This window comes from Geotrypetes seraphini, chromosome 12 (assembly GCF_902459505.1).
Source record: "Geotrypetes seraphini chromosome 12, aGeoSer1.1, whole genome shotgun sequence".
NCBI lineage: Eukaryota > Metazoa > Chordata > Amphibia > Gymnophiona > Dermophiidae > Geotrypetes > Geotrypetes seraphini.
Window position 1 is genome coordinate 49,859,814 of NC_047095.1, and position 15,826 is coordinate 49,875,639.

The window sequence follows — 15,826 nt, forward strand, 5'->3', positions numbered from 1 at the left end:
CCTGCACTAAAGTGGAAGACTCCTTAATTTAAAAAAAAAGAAAGAAAGAAAACCTAAAAAGCACTGCCATAGTCTCTCTTTTGTGTAGGACCTCCAGGATCATCTTAAGTCCCTAGTGAAAGGCTGGCACAAAAGACCAATGATAATAATTTTACCTCTAAAAGTTCATCTTCTGGTTGTAGTAGGCCAAGCTTAGCAATAGGACCATCTGGTGCAATGGATGATATATAATGATGCCCATCATATGAGTCAAGCTCCATACCTAATCTCAGGGTGTGAATAGGTAAAAGCTGTTATGAAGAAAAAAATATACCTTAATGAAAAATTCAACTTAATATAGAGCAGAAATAGTTTTGAATCTATTTTGCATATAAGCAATGTAAAAGCATAATTGGTAGATGAAAAGCAAGTGGTTACTTAATCCTGTGTAAAATGAGGGATCTTATGCTCATATCATCTTTCATGAAAGACAAAAAGTAAAACCTCAAAGAACACACCTGATGAAATTAAAAGTGCAGCTTTATAAAAAACCAAACTGACCCGAATAAATTCAATAATGCCCAGCAGTGATCGTTAAAAACTAAATAGTATGTGTATGGGTCATGGATCTGATACACTGATACTAGAGACTATATATAGTAAGCAAAAGCTTGGAACCATACAGTAGTTCAGTGGTCTTCAATGCAAGGTCTGTGAGCCAATGGCGACTCACAGAGCCTATACAGAATCCTGCCACCCCACCCCCAAATGAGCTCTCTAAAGTGCACAGTCGCAGCACCTTTTAGCAGGAGACTGCATAGCCAGTGGAATCGGAACCAGCACTTTCTCCCTTTGATATCACTCTCCCATCTTGTACCACACTGCTGCTGCTTTCCCAAAGCAGCAGAAACAGCAACAAACAAACAGATCGGCTATGGGACCTTTCCATACATAGCCGCAGCTGTCAGCCTGCCCTCTCCAACATCACTTCTTCCGGGGCAGAGCCGGCAGCCATGGAAATGTATGGGAAGGTCCTGCAACCGGTCTGTTTCAGTTTGCCACTGCTGCTGCTGCTTTGAGAAAGCAGCAGCAGTAGGGATGATAGGAGGCAGATGATGGCGGATGTGGGGTGGGGGAGAGAGAGGTGGCAGATGCTGAGGATGTGGGCTGGGGGAGAGAGAGGGGGCAGATGGTGGAAATGGAGTTGGGGCAGACACTGGTAGAAGAGAAGTGGAGGAGAGAGGGGATAGGCCCTAATGGAAGTGGGGTGGGAGGAGAGAGAAGGAACAGAAGCTGGTGCAAATGGTTTGGGGTGGGGAGAGAAAGGTGGCAGATTCTGTACAGAAGTGGGAAGACAGATTCTAGATAGAACAAGGGAGGGCAAATGCTGGCAGGTGGGGTACAGAGAGGAGAGAGATGATGGAACTGTGGAAGTGAAAGGGGAGATGCAAGATGGAAGGTGAGAGATTCAAAGAAGAAGGAAATATTGATGGAAGAGGACAGAGAGGAGATGCTGGATGGAAAAGGGAGGGGGAATAAGATGTATAGAAGGAGGGAGATAGAAGCCTGGATGGAAGAGAGGAGAAACAGGAGGGAGATACTGATGGAAGGAGAGAGACAGTGTTGAAATGCTGGATGGAAAGGGGGAGAGAGGAGGCAGACGCTATATAGAAACTTAAGATGAAGGAAAGCAGAAACCAGAGAAGTAAATGGCCAGAAAACAAAAGGTAGAAAAAATAATTTTATTTTTAATTCAGGATACTCGTGTTTGTAACGGACACTATGCTGAGAAAGGAAAATGGTAAAACCAGAGGACATAATTTGAGGTTGAGGGGTGGTAGATTCAGGGGCAATGTTAGGAAATTCTACTTTACGGAAAGGGTGGTGGATGCCTGGAATGCGCTCCCGAGAGAGGTGGTGGAGAGTAAAACTGTGACTGAGTTCAAAGAAGCGTGGGATGAACACAGAAGATTTAGAATCAGAAAATAATATTAAAGATTGAACTAGGCCAGTTACTGGGCAGACTTGTACGGTCTGTGTCTGTGCATGGCCGTTTGGAGGAGGATGGGCAGGGGAGGGCTTCAATGGCTGGGAGGGTGTAGATGGGCTGGAGTAAGTCTTAACAGAGATTTCGGCAGTTGGAACCCAAGCACAGTACTGGGTAAAGCTTTGGATTCTCGCCCAGAAATAGCTAAGAAAAAAAAAAAAAAAAAAAATTTAAATTGAATCAGGTTGGGCAGACTGGATGGACCATTCGGGTCTTTATCTGCCATCATCTACTATGTTACTATGCTACCAAGATACAAACTATACCACAGAGACACAGTAGGTCAAAAAGGTGGGGGTACTGCCCTATACGTCAAAGAGGGAATTGAGTCTACCGGAGAGAACATGCCAGAAACAAAAAATAAGGTAGAGTCTCTTTGGGTCAAAATTCCAGGAACAAATGGAACGGAAACGAAGATCGGCATCTACTACCGACCCCCAGGGCAGTCTGAAGAAATTGATGGAGAAATGACAGACGAGATTAAATGCAACTGCAAGGGAGGCAATGCAGTTATCATGGGTGACTTCAATTATTCGGAGATAGATTGGAACCTAGGCACCTCTGGCTGCAGTAGGGAGACCAAGTTCCTTGATGCTATAGGCGATTGCTTCCTGGAATACGAGAGGAAATGAAATTCTGGACAATTCTAAATGGACTATGAGGACCGGTGCAAGGTGTAGAAGTAGACGGGACGCTGGGAAGCAGTGATCACAATATGATCCGCTTCAACCTGGACACAGGGGCAAAACATCGATCCAGAACGATGGCCACGGCACTGAACTTCCAAAAAGGGAATTACGAAGGGATGAGACTCATGGTGGGGAAGAAGATTAAGAAGAGGATAAGCACTTTAAAAACGCTAGAGCAAGCATGGTCCCTTTCTAAGGACACAGTCAGCGAGGCACAAAATCTATATATACCGCGTATCAACAAGGGATCCAAGAGGAAAAAGAACAAGGACCTGGCGTGGCTCACTGTAGCGGTGAAAGAAACAATCAGAGACAAGAAGACTTCATTTAAGTAATGGAAAAGGTCAATAACGGATGAAAACTGGAAAAAGCATAAACATCAAAGCACATGCCATAAGGCATTAAGAGGGGCCAAAAGAGACTACGAGGAAAAAATAGCCAAGGAGGCAAAAAACCTCAAGCCATTCTTTCGATATATTAAGGGGAAATGACCTACGAAGGAAGAGGTGGGGCTGTTGGATGATCATGGAATAAAGGGAGTGCTGAAGGAGGACAAAGCCATCGCTGACAAACTGAACACATTTTTTGTGTCTGTATTTACCGAAGAGGATTACACAATATACCGGAAGCCGACAGGCTATATGCAAGAAATGAAGATGGGAAACTGACAGTTTTGATGGTCAGTCTAGAAGAGGTATGCAGGCAGATTGATAGGCTTAAAAATGATAAATCCCTGGGACCAGATGGCATCCATCTGAGGGTAATCAAGGAACTAAAAGGGGCTATAGATGAACTGCTTCAACTAATAGCCAATCTGTCGATCAAATCAGGAAGGATTCTGGAAGACTGGCGAATGTTACGCCGATCTTCAAGAAAGCTTCAAGGGGAGATCCGGAAACTACAGACTGGTGAGTCTGACCTCGGTACCAGGAAAGATGATAGAGGTGCTGATAAAGGACCGCATCATTGAGAACCTTGACAGACACAATCTGAAGAGGACCAGCCAGCACGGCTTCAGCAAAGGAAGATTTTGCTTGACGAACTTGCTGCACTTATTCGAGGGAGTAAACAGGCAGATAGACAAGGGTGACCCGGTCAACATCGTATATCTGGATTTTCAGAAGGTGTTCCTCAAGGTTCCACATGAACAACTACTTAGAAAAATTGCAAGCCGTGGAATCGAGGGTGAAATACTCACGTGAATTAAAAACTGGCTGGCAGATAGGTAACAGAGAGTGGGGGTAAATGGACAATACTCGGACTGGAAAAGCGTCATGAGTGAAGTGCCGCAGGGTTCGGTGCTTGGACCCGTGCTCTTCAATATATTTATAAATGACCTGGAAATTGGTACGACGAGTGAGGTGATTAAATTTGCAGATAATACGAAGTTATTCAGAGTAGTGAAGATGCATGAGGATTGCGAAGACCTGCAATGCGACAAACACGCTCAAGAAATGGGCCACAACATGGCAAATGAGGTTTAACATCAATAAGTGTAAGGTGATGTATGTAGGTCAGTGTTCTCCCCAGGGCCTTACAGCCGGGCGTTGCGCCCGGCTGATTTAGATGACCGCCCAGCTAATCCTGCTGCTGCTGCTGCAGCCGATGCTCCTTACCGGGCTGACTCGCCGCTGAAAATTTTGTTTGACGCCTGCCTTTTTTTTTTTTTTGCCAGCATGCTTTTACTTGCTTCGGGCCTTCCTGTTGCCAGGTCCTGCCTAATTTCTGTTTCTGTGAAGGCAGGACCCGGCAGCGAGGAAGGCCCGAAGCAAGTAAAAGCAGTAGTAAGTTGTAAGCTTCCCTCCAGGGCTCTGTGTGCATGCCGGCTTCCCTTCTCTTCCCTCCCCCCAACAGGATGCAACTTCCGGTTTCGGAGAGAAGGGAAGCCAGCACGCACACAGAGCCCCGGAGGGAAGCTTACAACTTACTGCTTTTACTTGCTTCGGGCCTTCCTCGCTGCCAGGTTCTGCCTTCACGGAAACAGAAAGTAGGCAGGACCCGGCAAAAAGGAAGGCCCGAAGCAAGTAAAAGCATCAAGTTGTAAGCTTCCCTCCATCGCTGATCTATGAAAGATAGGTCAGCGATGGAGGGAAGCTTACAACTTGCCTAGCGACTACTGGGTTTGTGAGCTGGGAAGGATGGGAAGAGAAATGCTGTTGCTGCACCGAATAGGGGAGGGGAGGGGGAAGAAAAATATTTTGCTGCTGCACCCATTTTGGGGGGAAGGGAAGAGAAATGTTGCTGCTGCACCCAACTTTTTTTTGGGGGGAGGGGGAAGATAAAAGCTGGTGCACCCAATTTTGGGGGGAAGAGAAAAGCTGCTGCTGCACCCAATTGGGGAGGGGAAGAAAAGTGCAGCAGCAGCACCCAATTGGGGAGGGGGAGGGGAAGAGAAGTGCTGCAGCAGCACCCAATTGGGGAGGGGAGGGGGATGAGAAGTGCTGCTGCAGAAGCACCTAATTGGGGAGAGAGAGGGGAGAAGGAAGACTAGGGAAGGGAGAGGAGAGGCAAGTGATGCCAAGACCATGGGAGGGAAGGAGGGAAAGGAAAGGAGCTACCAGACCATGGGGGGGAGAGATGTCAGCGCATATGGGGGGGGGGGAGGGAGATGCTAGGGCATGGGGAAGAGAAGGGAAGGAGATAGAGATGCCAGACCATGGGGTGGAGTGGGAAGGAAGGAAGGAAAGGAGAAGAGAGAGATGCCAGAGCATAGGGGAGGGGTGAAACTGAAATGAATCATGTACAAAGGAGAGAAAGGGCACAGGATATACAGTTTATTGAAGGGACATAGAAAGAGGGAAGATGCCATATAGAACAGAAAAAGGGCGGACACTGGATGGAAAGGGCAGAGAGGATGGATAGAGAATGCAAGAGGCAGAGAGAGGGTGGACAGTAGATGGAAGGGGTAGAGAGAAAGAGGGCAGAGGCTGGGTGGAAGGGGCAAAGAGAGGACAGATGTTGCATGGAAGGGAGCGAGGATAAACACTGAAGAGAAGATAATTAAAGCAGAAACGACAAAAGGTACAAAAAAAATTTTTTTTGTTGCTTTACGTAGAATCAAGTAGTATTGTAACTGTATTAATTAAAGTTTATAAATAGGAAATTGAAATAAGGCAGTTTTTTTGGGACTAAACCCCTTTCCTCAGGTCAGGACAGGATACCATAACAGCAGAGGTGCCCAAATGGTCGTTCGAGATCAACCAGTAGATCACAAAGGCAATGTGAGTCGATTGCTTTGCCTTTGCAATCTTTTTCTTCATAGAAACATAGAACATAGAAACATAGAAACATAGAAGATGACGGCAGAAAAGGGCTATAGCCCATCAAGTCTGCCCACCGTACTGTCCCTTCCTCTTAATCTATACCCAGTGACTATTTAGTCAGATTGACTCTCTTATGAATCCCCTCTTTCCTCCTCTGACCCTCGTAGGGATCCCACATATGTATCCCATTTATTCTTGAAGTCCAACACGCTATTGGCCTCGATCACCTGCGCTGGAAGCTCATTCCAACGGTCAACCACTCTTTCTGTGAAGAAGTACTTCCTTATGTCGCCACGAAATTTCCCGCCCCTGAGTTTGAGCGGATGCCCTCTGGTGGCAGAAGGTCCTCTGAGAATGAAGATATCATCTTCCACCTCGATACGTCCTGTGATGTATTTAAACGTCTCAATCATGTCTCCTCTCTCCCTACGTTCCTCTAGAGTGTAAAGCTGTAGTTTGTTTAGTCTCTCCTCATATGAGAGACCTTTGAGACCCAAGATCCTCCTGGTGGCCATCCGTTGAACCGACTCGATTCTGAGCACATCTTTACGGTAATGAGGTCTCCAGAATTGTACACAGTATTCCAGATGAGGTCTCACCATGGTTCTGTACAATGGCATTATGACTTCAGGCTTCTTGCTGACAAAGCTTCTACTGATACATCCCAACATTTGCCTTGCTTTAGATGAAGCCCTCTCCACTTGATTGGCAGTTTTCATGTCTGCACTGATGATTACTCCTAGGTCTCGTTCCGCCGAAGTACTAGTTAAAGTTTCCCCATTCAAGGTGTATTTTCTGCATGGATTACCGTTACCGAGGTGCATAACCTTACATTTCCCAGCGTTGAAACTCAGTTGCCAGGTCGAGGACCATCTTTCCAATGTAAGCAGGTCCTGTGTCATACTATCCTGTAAATTACATTCACTTACTGTATTGCATAGTTTAGCATCATCGGCGAATAATGTTATTTTACCCTGAAGCCCCTGAGTCAGATCTCCTATGAATATGTTGAAAAGGAGTGGGCCCAGGACTGAACCCTGCGGTACTCCGCTGGTCACCTCTGATGTTTTAGAGAGGGTACCGTTAACCATTACCCTTTGAAGTCTTCCGCTTAGCCAATCCTTGACCCAAGTAGTGAGTGTTTCTCCTAACCCCATCGATTTCATTTTGTTCAACAGCCTGCGGTGTGGGACGCTATCAAATGCTTTACTGAAATCCAGGTACACGATGTCCATAGACTCTCCCAAGTCTAGCTTCCTTGTCACCCAGTCAAAGAAGCTGATGAGATTGGATTGGCAGGACCTACCCTTGGTGAATCCATGTTGATTGGGATCCTGTAGATTTCCCTCATACAGGATCGTGTCTATTTTGCGTTTAATTAAAGTTTCCATGAGTTTACACACTATTGATGTGAGACTCACCGGTCTGTAATTCGCAGCCTCTGCCCTGCAACCCTTTTTGTGCAGAGGAATGACGTTGGCTGTTTTCCAATCCAAGGGTACTCTCCCCGTGTTTAGGGAGAGATTGAAGAGTGCGGCTAGTGGGATCGCCAGGACATCGCACAGCTCTTTGAGCACTCTTGGGTGCAGATTGTCTGGACCCATGGCTTTATTTACCTTTAGTCTTGCCAGTTCGCTGTAAACTTCACCAGGTGTGAATTCAAAATTCTGAAACGGGTCGTCCGCATTTGACTTAGCCTCTAACTGAGGACCATGTCCTGGTGCCTCGCAAGTGAAGACCGAGCAGAAGTATTCGTTCAGTAGTTCAGCTTTATCTGAATCTGCTTCCACGTAATTCCCATCTGGTTTGTTAAGGCGTATTATCCCGTCTGTGTTCTTTTTCCTATCACTAATATACCTGAAGAAGGATTTGTCCCTCTTCTTAATGTTCTTTGCTAGAGTTTCTTCCACACGAAGTTTGGCCTCCCTAATTGCTGTTTTGGCCGCTGTAGATCTGGTCCTATATTCCATGATAGCTTCTCTTGTTTCCGTATGCTTGTAGGAAAGAAATGCTTTTTTCTTCTCCTTAACAAGGTGCGAGATCTCTGCGGTGAACCATTGGGGTTTATTGTTTCTTTGTCGTTTATTTACCGATTTTATGTAGCGGCTAGTTGCTTCATGTATGGTTGATTTCAGTGTTAACCACTTAGCTTCTACATCATCAGTCTCCACTTGGTCCTGCAGCGTCCGATGGATGAAATCTCCCATGCGTGCGAAGTCTGTGCCGCGGAAATTGAGTACTTTTGTTTTCGTGTGTGATCTAGGGAAGCCCTTCCTAAGATTAAACCATACTGTGTTGTGGTCGCTGGAGGCTAACGTATATCCTACTGAGACCTCTGAGACGCTTTCCCCATTGGTGAGTACCAGGTCAAGGATTGCCTGGGCCCTAGTGGGCTCCATCACCATTTGTTTGAGACGGGCTCCCTTTATGGAGTTTAACAGCCTCCTACTAGCGCTGGTTGTCGCTGAAAGTGTGCTCCAGTCTGCATCAGGCATATTGAAGTCTCCAAGTATTACAGTGTCTCCCCTTAGAGTGATATTTTCAATGTCTTCAATTAAGTCTGTGTCCATGTCATCCATGCCTCCCCGAGCCAGGCCAGGCGCCAGACTCACAAGACTTCACCTCTGACGTCAATCGCTGCCTGGCTGGCCTGGAACTTCCTCTCCGACGTTAGAATTGACGTCAGAGGTAAAGTCTTGTGAGTCCGGCGCTTGTACATGCCTGGCCTAGCTCAGGGAAGCAGCAGGGAGAAATCGGCGTGGTGGCTTAGGGGTAGGGAAAGAATGGGGGGAAGTGGATAAATCGGTGTGATGGCTTGGGGGGACAGGAGGAGAGAGAAAGAAAGGCAGAAATAAAGAGGGGGCAGGGGGAGAGAGAAACAGGCAATCAGGGGGGGAGAGAGAAAGAAAGAGAGACAGAAAAAAAAGGGAAGTGGAAGAAATAAATAAATATTGGATTTACAGTCAGAAGAAGGAAGTGCAACCAGAGACTCATGAAATCACCAGACAAAAAGGTAGGAAAAATGATTTTATTTTCAATTTAGTGATCAAAATGTGTCCATTTTGAGAATTTATATCTGCTGTCTATATTTTGCACTATGGCCCACTTATACTAAACTGCAATAGCGGTTTTTAGCGCAGGGAGCCTATGAGCATCGAGAGCAGTGCAGGGCATTCAACACATTTCCCTGCGCTAAAAACCGCTATTGTGGTTTAGTAAAAAGGGAGGGGGTATATTTGTTTATTTTTGTACAGTTGTTCCTGAGGTGACATTGCATAAAGTCATCTGCCTTGACCTCTTTGAAAACTCGCGGAATATAAATGATAATTAACATTTTCTCTGCGTACAGTGTGCTTTGTGTTTTTTAAAATTTTATTGTTGGTAGATCATTTTGACTTGGTTATTTTAAAAGTAGCTCGCAAGCCCAAAAAGTGTGGGCACTCCTGCTGTAGAGCCATTCTTGTATGACTGGATGAGCTATATTTATCTTTTTTTTTTTAGTTTAAATTCATGCAGAAATAAATGGCTAAATTGAACCTAATGACTTCATTAACGCCTTTCCCTTTTTTAAACCTCTATACCAGGGGTCTCAAAGTCCCTTCTTGAGGGCTGCAATCCAGTCGGGTTTTCAGGATTTCCCCAATGAATATGCATGAGATCTATGTGCATGCACTGCTTTCAATGCATATTCATTGGGGAAATCCTGAAAACCCAACTGGATTGCGGCCCTCAAGGAGGGACTTTGAGATCCCTGCTCTATACCATTTGAAATATCTAATTATTCCCTTCTAGCATTGGATGCTTCTTAAATTAAGTAAAAATATTCTGGCACAAGTGTCAAACCTTAAAAAAGGAAGTCATATTGAGCATTGGAAAATAATAATAATTAACTAATACAAATAGTACACATTTAGGGCTTCTTTTACTAAGTTGCGAAAATGGTTTTAGCGTGTGCTTAGCGCACACAGAATTACCACACGCGCTAGACACTAATGCCAGCATTGAGCTGGCGTTATTTTTCCCGTGTAGCGCAGGAGTTTGCGCATGCTAAAAATGTTAGCGCACCTTAGTAAAAGAGGGGGTTAATTTTCCCCACCACCAAATTTTCCCATCGCGCCCCACCCGGCTACTTTTTCATGCCACCCGGCTAGAAAAAATGTCTGGGGAGAACACTGTAGGTAACAAAAATCTTATACACGAATACAGGATGTCCGGTGTAATACTTGGAGAGACCCCCCAGGAAAGAGACTTAGGAGTACTGGTCGACAAGTCAATGAAGCCATCTGCACAATGTGTGGTGGGGGAAAAAGATTGCTAGGAATTATTAAGAAGGGGATCACGAACAGATCGGAGAAGGATATCATGCCGCTGTACCGGGCCATGGTATGCCCTCACCTGGAATACTGTGTCCAGCACTGGTCACCGTACATGAAGAAGGTTACTATTACTCGAAAGGGTCCAGAGAAGAGCAACTAAAATGGTTAAGGGGCTGGAGGAGTTGCTATACAGTGAGAGATTAGAGAAACTGGGCCTCTTCTCCCTTGAAAAGAGGAGGCTGAGAGGGAACATGATCGAAACATTCAAGATAATGAAGGGAATAGACTTAGTAGATAGAGACAGGTTGTTCATCCTCTCCAAGGTAGAGAGAACGAGTGGGCACTCTCTAAAGTTAAAAGGGGATAGATTCCATACAAACGTAAGGAAGTTCTTCTTTACCCAGAGAGTGGTAGAAAACTGGAATGCTTTTTCGGAGGCTGTTATAGGGGAAAACATCCTCCAGGGATTCAAGACAAAGTTAGACAAGTTCCTGCTGAACCAGAACGTATGCAGGTAAGGCTAGTCTCAATTAGGGCATTGGTCTTTGACCTAAGGGCCGCCGCGTGAGCAGACTGCTGGGCACGATGGACCACTGGTCTGACCCAGCAGCGGCAATTCTTATATTCTTAAATAGAAATATAGAATTAAGATGATCTTTTCATAGGACTAATTTTAATACATTTTTAACCAACTGTCAGAGACCAAAACCTCCTTTATGAGGTCAGGACAGCTTACTATCTTGACTTGGGGAAGGAGGTGTTGGCCTCTGAGACTGAAATGAAAAACGTTTTTAAGTCCTTTCAATAAAATATCATCTTATTTGCCATTATTTTAAAATTTAAATGTGTAATTCTTAATGAGTAATATACAGTATGTATAATACCATCGGGGTAATGTAATGGAAAATTTTTGCTCACGAAAAAAAGATTTTGCTCGCATGAACTCAATCCTTGGAGGGAACATTGGGCTGCACTCTTCCAACTCTTCAGGCAACAGCAGCCCCGGAAGCTTTCCCTCTGCTACAGCTTTCTGCCCCTGCATAGGCAGGAAGCTGTAGCAGAGGAAAAGCCTCTGGGGTCGCCAAAGGCCCTAGAAACAGAGTTTAAGAGCACAAACTGAAGGAAGTGCAACTAGAGACTGGAAAAAGATTATTAGAAAAATAAAATCACTACCCAACAAAAGAAAATGATTGTAGTGATTGAAAAAGGTCAGTTTTGAGAATTTACAACCGCTGTTTATATTTTGTACTATTAAGGAAGAAATGCATTTGTGTCTATTTCTCTGGTGTTGTACTATGTGCAGAGTTTGGAATCGTAGGGTTTTGTTTGTGTATATTAGAATTTTTAGTTTATCTGTGTTCTACATGTATAACCAAGGCCAGGTGTTCTGGCAGGAATGAATACTGAGAAGCATTTTATGGCCCAAAGTAAGAAGATATTTGTCGGCTCTTATTCAGCCCTTTTGGACACAAAATGGCCCTTGATTAAAAATTAGCAAAGACCACTACAGCAGATAATATAGTGTAAAGAGCCTAAAATCCTAATATAGTAAATTAGTAAGATATTTAACAAACATTGGTATAGAATACAAATTTTAGATTGTTTTTCCCAGATGGAGTTTACCATTGCTTACCTAAGGGGGAGAAACCTTAGGGCTGGGGCTTCTCCAGCCTGTCCTGGGACTCCATAGCCAGTCAGACTCTCAGGATATGAATTTGCATATACTGAATCTCCAGTTTATGCAAATTTATCTCACGCATATCCTACAAACCAGACCCAGGGTAGGTTTGGGAAAACCTTGCTTAGGTTCTTAAAAGCTCTATCTCACCTAAGACTCCCCTACAGAATGCTTTTCTTCAAACTGGTTTCCTACGTTACACAGAGCTGTCCAGTGTGTTACTCAGTACATTTTAATTCTGACCTAATCCCAGAGCTCTTTTTCATTGTTAATCAGCAGACAATATATTGACACAGATTTTTTGTTACAATTTATTACACTGTAATTAAGAAATGTGTTTAACATGATATCACAAGTTGCTGGTTGATGAACATAACACTTTTGTCCTTCAAACTTGCAGGGTAAATAATCAGAATTATATTCTAATACTTGAATATGTTTTGGCTCAATCATAAATAAACTTTTTAATATAATAACTGAAAGACATATGATGTTTTTTATGCACATGTGGATAAATTAGCATAGCATCATTATAATGGTTTTGAGCTCTTGTAAAAATATGTAAATGACAATGATTCAGTTTTATAGTTATCCTTAAGCACATTTATTAACTATACATGTGCAATATTTTATATAAAAATTAATTTTCATCATTATAAAAATTGTTATGGAGCAATTTAGTTCAGGGGCCATTTAGTGGCATAAGGTGAATCATGTTCTTACATGAATGTAACCACCTTGAGCTTCATGGACGGGTGAAGTTATATACAAAATACTACATTACAGGGCGAGTTATATACAAAATAATACATAACATTTAACATACAGATCACATCAACACAACCCTCACTTTAACAAGAATACACACATACATAAAAATACAAGTAACATACAAGTTGCTGCAAATAAACAAACAAAACTCCCTCTATACACCCACAGGATCCGGTGTCAAATTATTCTAGTACTTGAGGGAATCACAGAGAGCAAAATAAAACGAAAAGCTGAGAGCAACTTGGGGCAATGACATTAAAAATCTGAGAGAACTGGTTTACCATAGTTGCTAACCTCTGTATAGATGACAATGACAAAGATGGGGATTAAATAATGAAAAATATATAATTTTCTAACATCAGGTTGATTTGTGCACCTTTAAGAAACTTTTAAAGTGCTACTTTTTTTCTCTGATGAAAACAACATTATGAAATTTTGTGGTTAGTATTGTATTATTGTTTTCTGCAATCTGTGATTGTAAATGGTTTAACTGTGCATGTTTCTTGTAATTTGCCTTGGTATAAGGTGGAAAAGAAATAATAAACTATAAATTATAAACCTCATGCCATACAGACCTTTGAGTATTTCTGCAGCTGATCATCATCAGCAATCTTTGTGTCCAAAATGGTAACCTACATTTGAAGAAGCAATTGTACATTAACACAAAAGGAATCTCATTCCCCTCCCCACATGCTATGGCTTCATATTTCAATATAAATACAAACTGGTACTTAAGTTTGCTCAAACTGGTTTATGTTAAAATAATCTAACACAGATATGCATAACTGATATGTGCTCTATAGCCTTAAGAGGTAAAATACCATATTTTTCGCTCTATAAGATGCACCTGACCATAAGACGTACCTACCTGTAGAGGTGGAAAAACCAAGACAAAAAAATTCTGAACCAAATGGTGTACCCTGTCCCACCCTGTTCCCCCTCTGGTGGTCTAGTGGCAGGCTGGGACAGGGCACAGGGCAGGTCTAGTGGCAGTCCAGGACAAGGCATAGGGCAGGCAGGCAGGCCTAGTGGCAGGCAAGCAGGGCCCCCCAGGTACCTTTTTTTCATTCCAGCGTTCCAGCGCTGTATCGGCAGGAGCTTTACGCGCTCTTGCCCCTACCTTGCTAGACGGCTGCCTCCGAGTCTTCATCTCTTGTGGCAGAGCAGCACACAAGGCAGGTGCAAGCTTTTTGCGCTCCTGCCTGGTCCTGTGCAGTGATGTGCGCTGCAAGTCCTGCAAGAACTGATGGCAGCCATTCAGGAAGCGGTGCAGGGCCAGGCAGGAGCGCGAAAAGTTCGCACCTGCCTTGTGCGCCGCTTTGCCACAGATGAGGACTCAGAGGCAGCCGTCCAGCAAGGGAGGGGCAGGAGCATGGAAAGTTCCTGCCGATAAAGCGCTGGACCATCAGAATTTTAAAAAGGTACCGATGAGGGGTGGGTTTATATTTGCTCCATAAGACGCACCTACATTTCCACCCACTTTTTTTTTTTTGGGGGGGGGGGAAGTGCGTCTTGTGGAGTGAAAAATACGGTAGCTTACTGTTTAAAAAATGTGTGCTTTCAGATGCAGCATTTAACAATACTGCTCCCTCCTAGGCAGAATTCAGTTCCTAAGACAGACCTATCAGGTTGTTTTATGTTCATAGACATGGTCCTTCACAGTACCCATCAGAAATAAAAGGTGTTTTCTAAGGACAGCAGGTATATATTCTCACATGTGGGTAACATCATCCACAGAACCTGGTACAAACACTACCAAGTACACCATTGCTTTAGATCCTTAGGTAGTGCATCATGGGGGTTTCACATATTTCCACAATTGGACAACTGGTTGATCAAGGCGTCATCATCACCAAACAGCTCAGAATGCCATCAACTTAACAGTTTGCCAGTGTCAGCCTGAGGGGCCATTAGGTCAGTAACAAATCTAAGAAGCCAACTAGGGGAGATGGGCAAGTTGTGAAAATGTATGCCTGCTGTCCTTGGAGAACACCTGCTTTAGGTAACTATTTTTGTTTTCTCTGAGAACAAGCAGGTATAATATTCTCACATGTGGGACTCCCAAACTGCCAGTATCATGTCTCTGGAAGAAGTTAAGTATTGAATATGAGTTATACAGGAGCTTGGCGAAACCACAAGGTTAGAGAGAAAATTGGCTTTAAGTAGAGAACAGTTTCTGCAGAACTGCTTGCCCAAACCTACTGTCTCTTCTGAAGTTGTATTATAAACATTAATGACAGGTAAACATATGGACTGAGGACCAAGTAGCTGCTTTGAAGATTTCTTTAATAGATGCATATTGGAAATGAGCTACAGAAGCAGCCATAGCCCAGACCTTGTAGGCTATTACACAGCTTTGTAGCATCAACCCAGCCTGAGTATAAGTGAAGGAGATACAGTCCGCTAGCCAAGTGGAGATGGTTCTTTTGGAAACAACAACTCCTAGCCTATTAGCATCAAAGGCCTCAAAGAGCTGGGAGGACCCTCTATGTAGCTTAGTCTGGTAATATGCTAGAGCATGCTTGCAGTCCAAGGTGTGAAGGACTGCTTCTCCAGGATGGGAACGTGGCTTTGAAAAGAAAACAGGTAAAATGATGGACTGGGTGAGGTGGAATTCTGAGACTACCTGAGGGAGGAATTTTGAATATGTTCGAAGGACTACTCTGTCATGACAGAATCTTGTATAGGGAGGACCCAATACAAGGTCTTGAAGTTTACTTACACAGTATGCAGATATGAGGGTTATGAGAGAAATTACCTTCCCAGGGAGAAGTTTGAGAGAGCATGGTGTAAGCGGCTCATATGGAGATTATATAAAACAAAGAGAAGTATGTTAAGATTCCAAGCAACAGGAGGCAGCTTAATAGGTGGCTTTATGTGGAATAGGTCTTTCATGAAACAGGCTATCAAGGGATGTACAGAGAAAAGTTTCTTGCCCAGGTGGGAATGAGATGCACTGATAGCATTGAGATGAACTCGAATCAAATTGGTTTTTAGATCAGAATTAGAGACGCAGAGAAGGTAGTCAAAGTTGGATGGAAGTGGACATGTGACAGGTTCCAGAGAATGTAATGAATACCAGG

The 15,826-nt window shown here is 43.7% G+C and overlaps 1 protein-coding gene across 9 annotated transcripts in view; it reads right to left on the minus strand.

Annotated features, from left to right (window-relative positions):
* PATJ (PATJ crumbs cell polarity complex component) overlaps positions 1 to 15,826 on the minus strand; it is a 392,685-nt gene that overhangs the window by 306,174 nt on the left and 70,685 nt on the right. For 8 of the 9 annotated variants that reach the window (XM_033916053.1, XM_033916047.1, XM_033916046.1 and 5 more), the window contains exons 14-15: positions 13,319 to 13,375; positions 156 to 290 (exon numbers count right to left, since the gene is read on the minus strand). In XM_033916053.1, coding sequence (XP_033771944.1) covers positions 156 to 290; positions 13,319 to 13,375 — 192 coding nt within the window. The remainder of the gene's footprint in view (positions 1 to 155; positions 291 to 13,318; positions 13,376 to 15,826) is intronic. The other variant, XM_033916052.1, reaches the window with a different exon arrangement.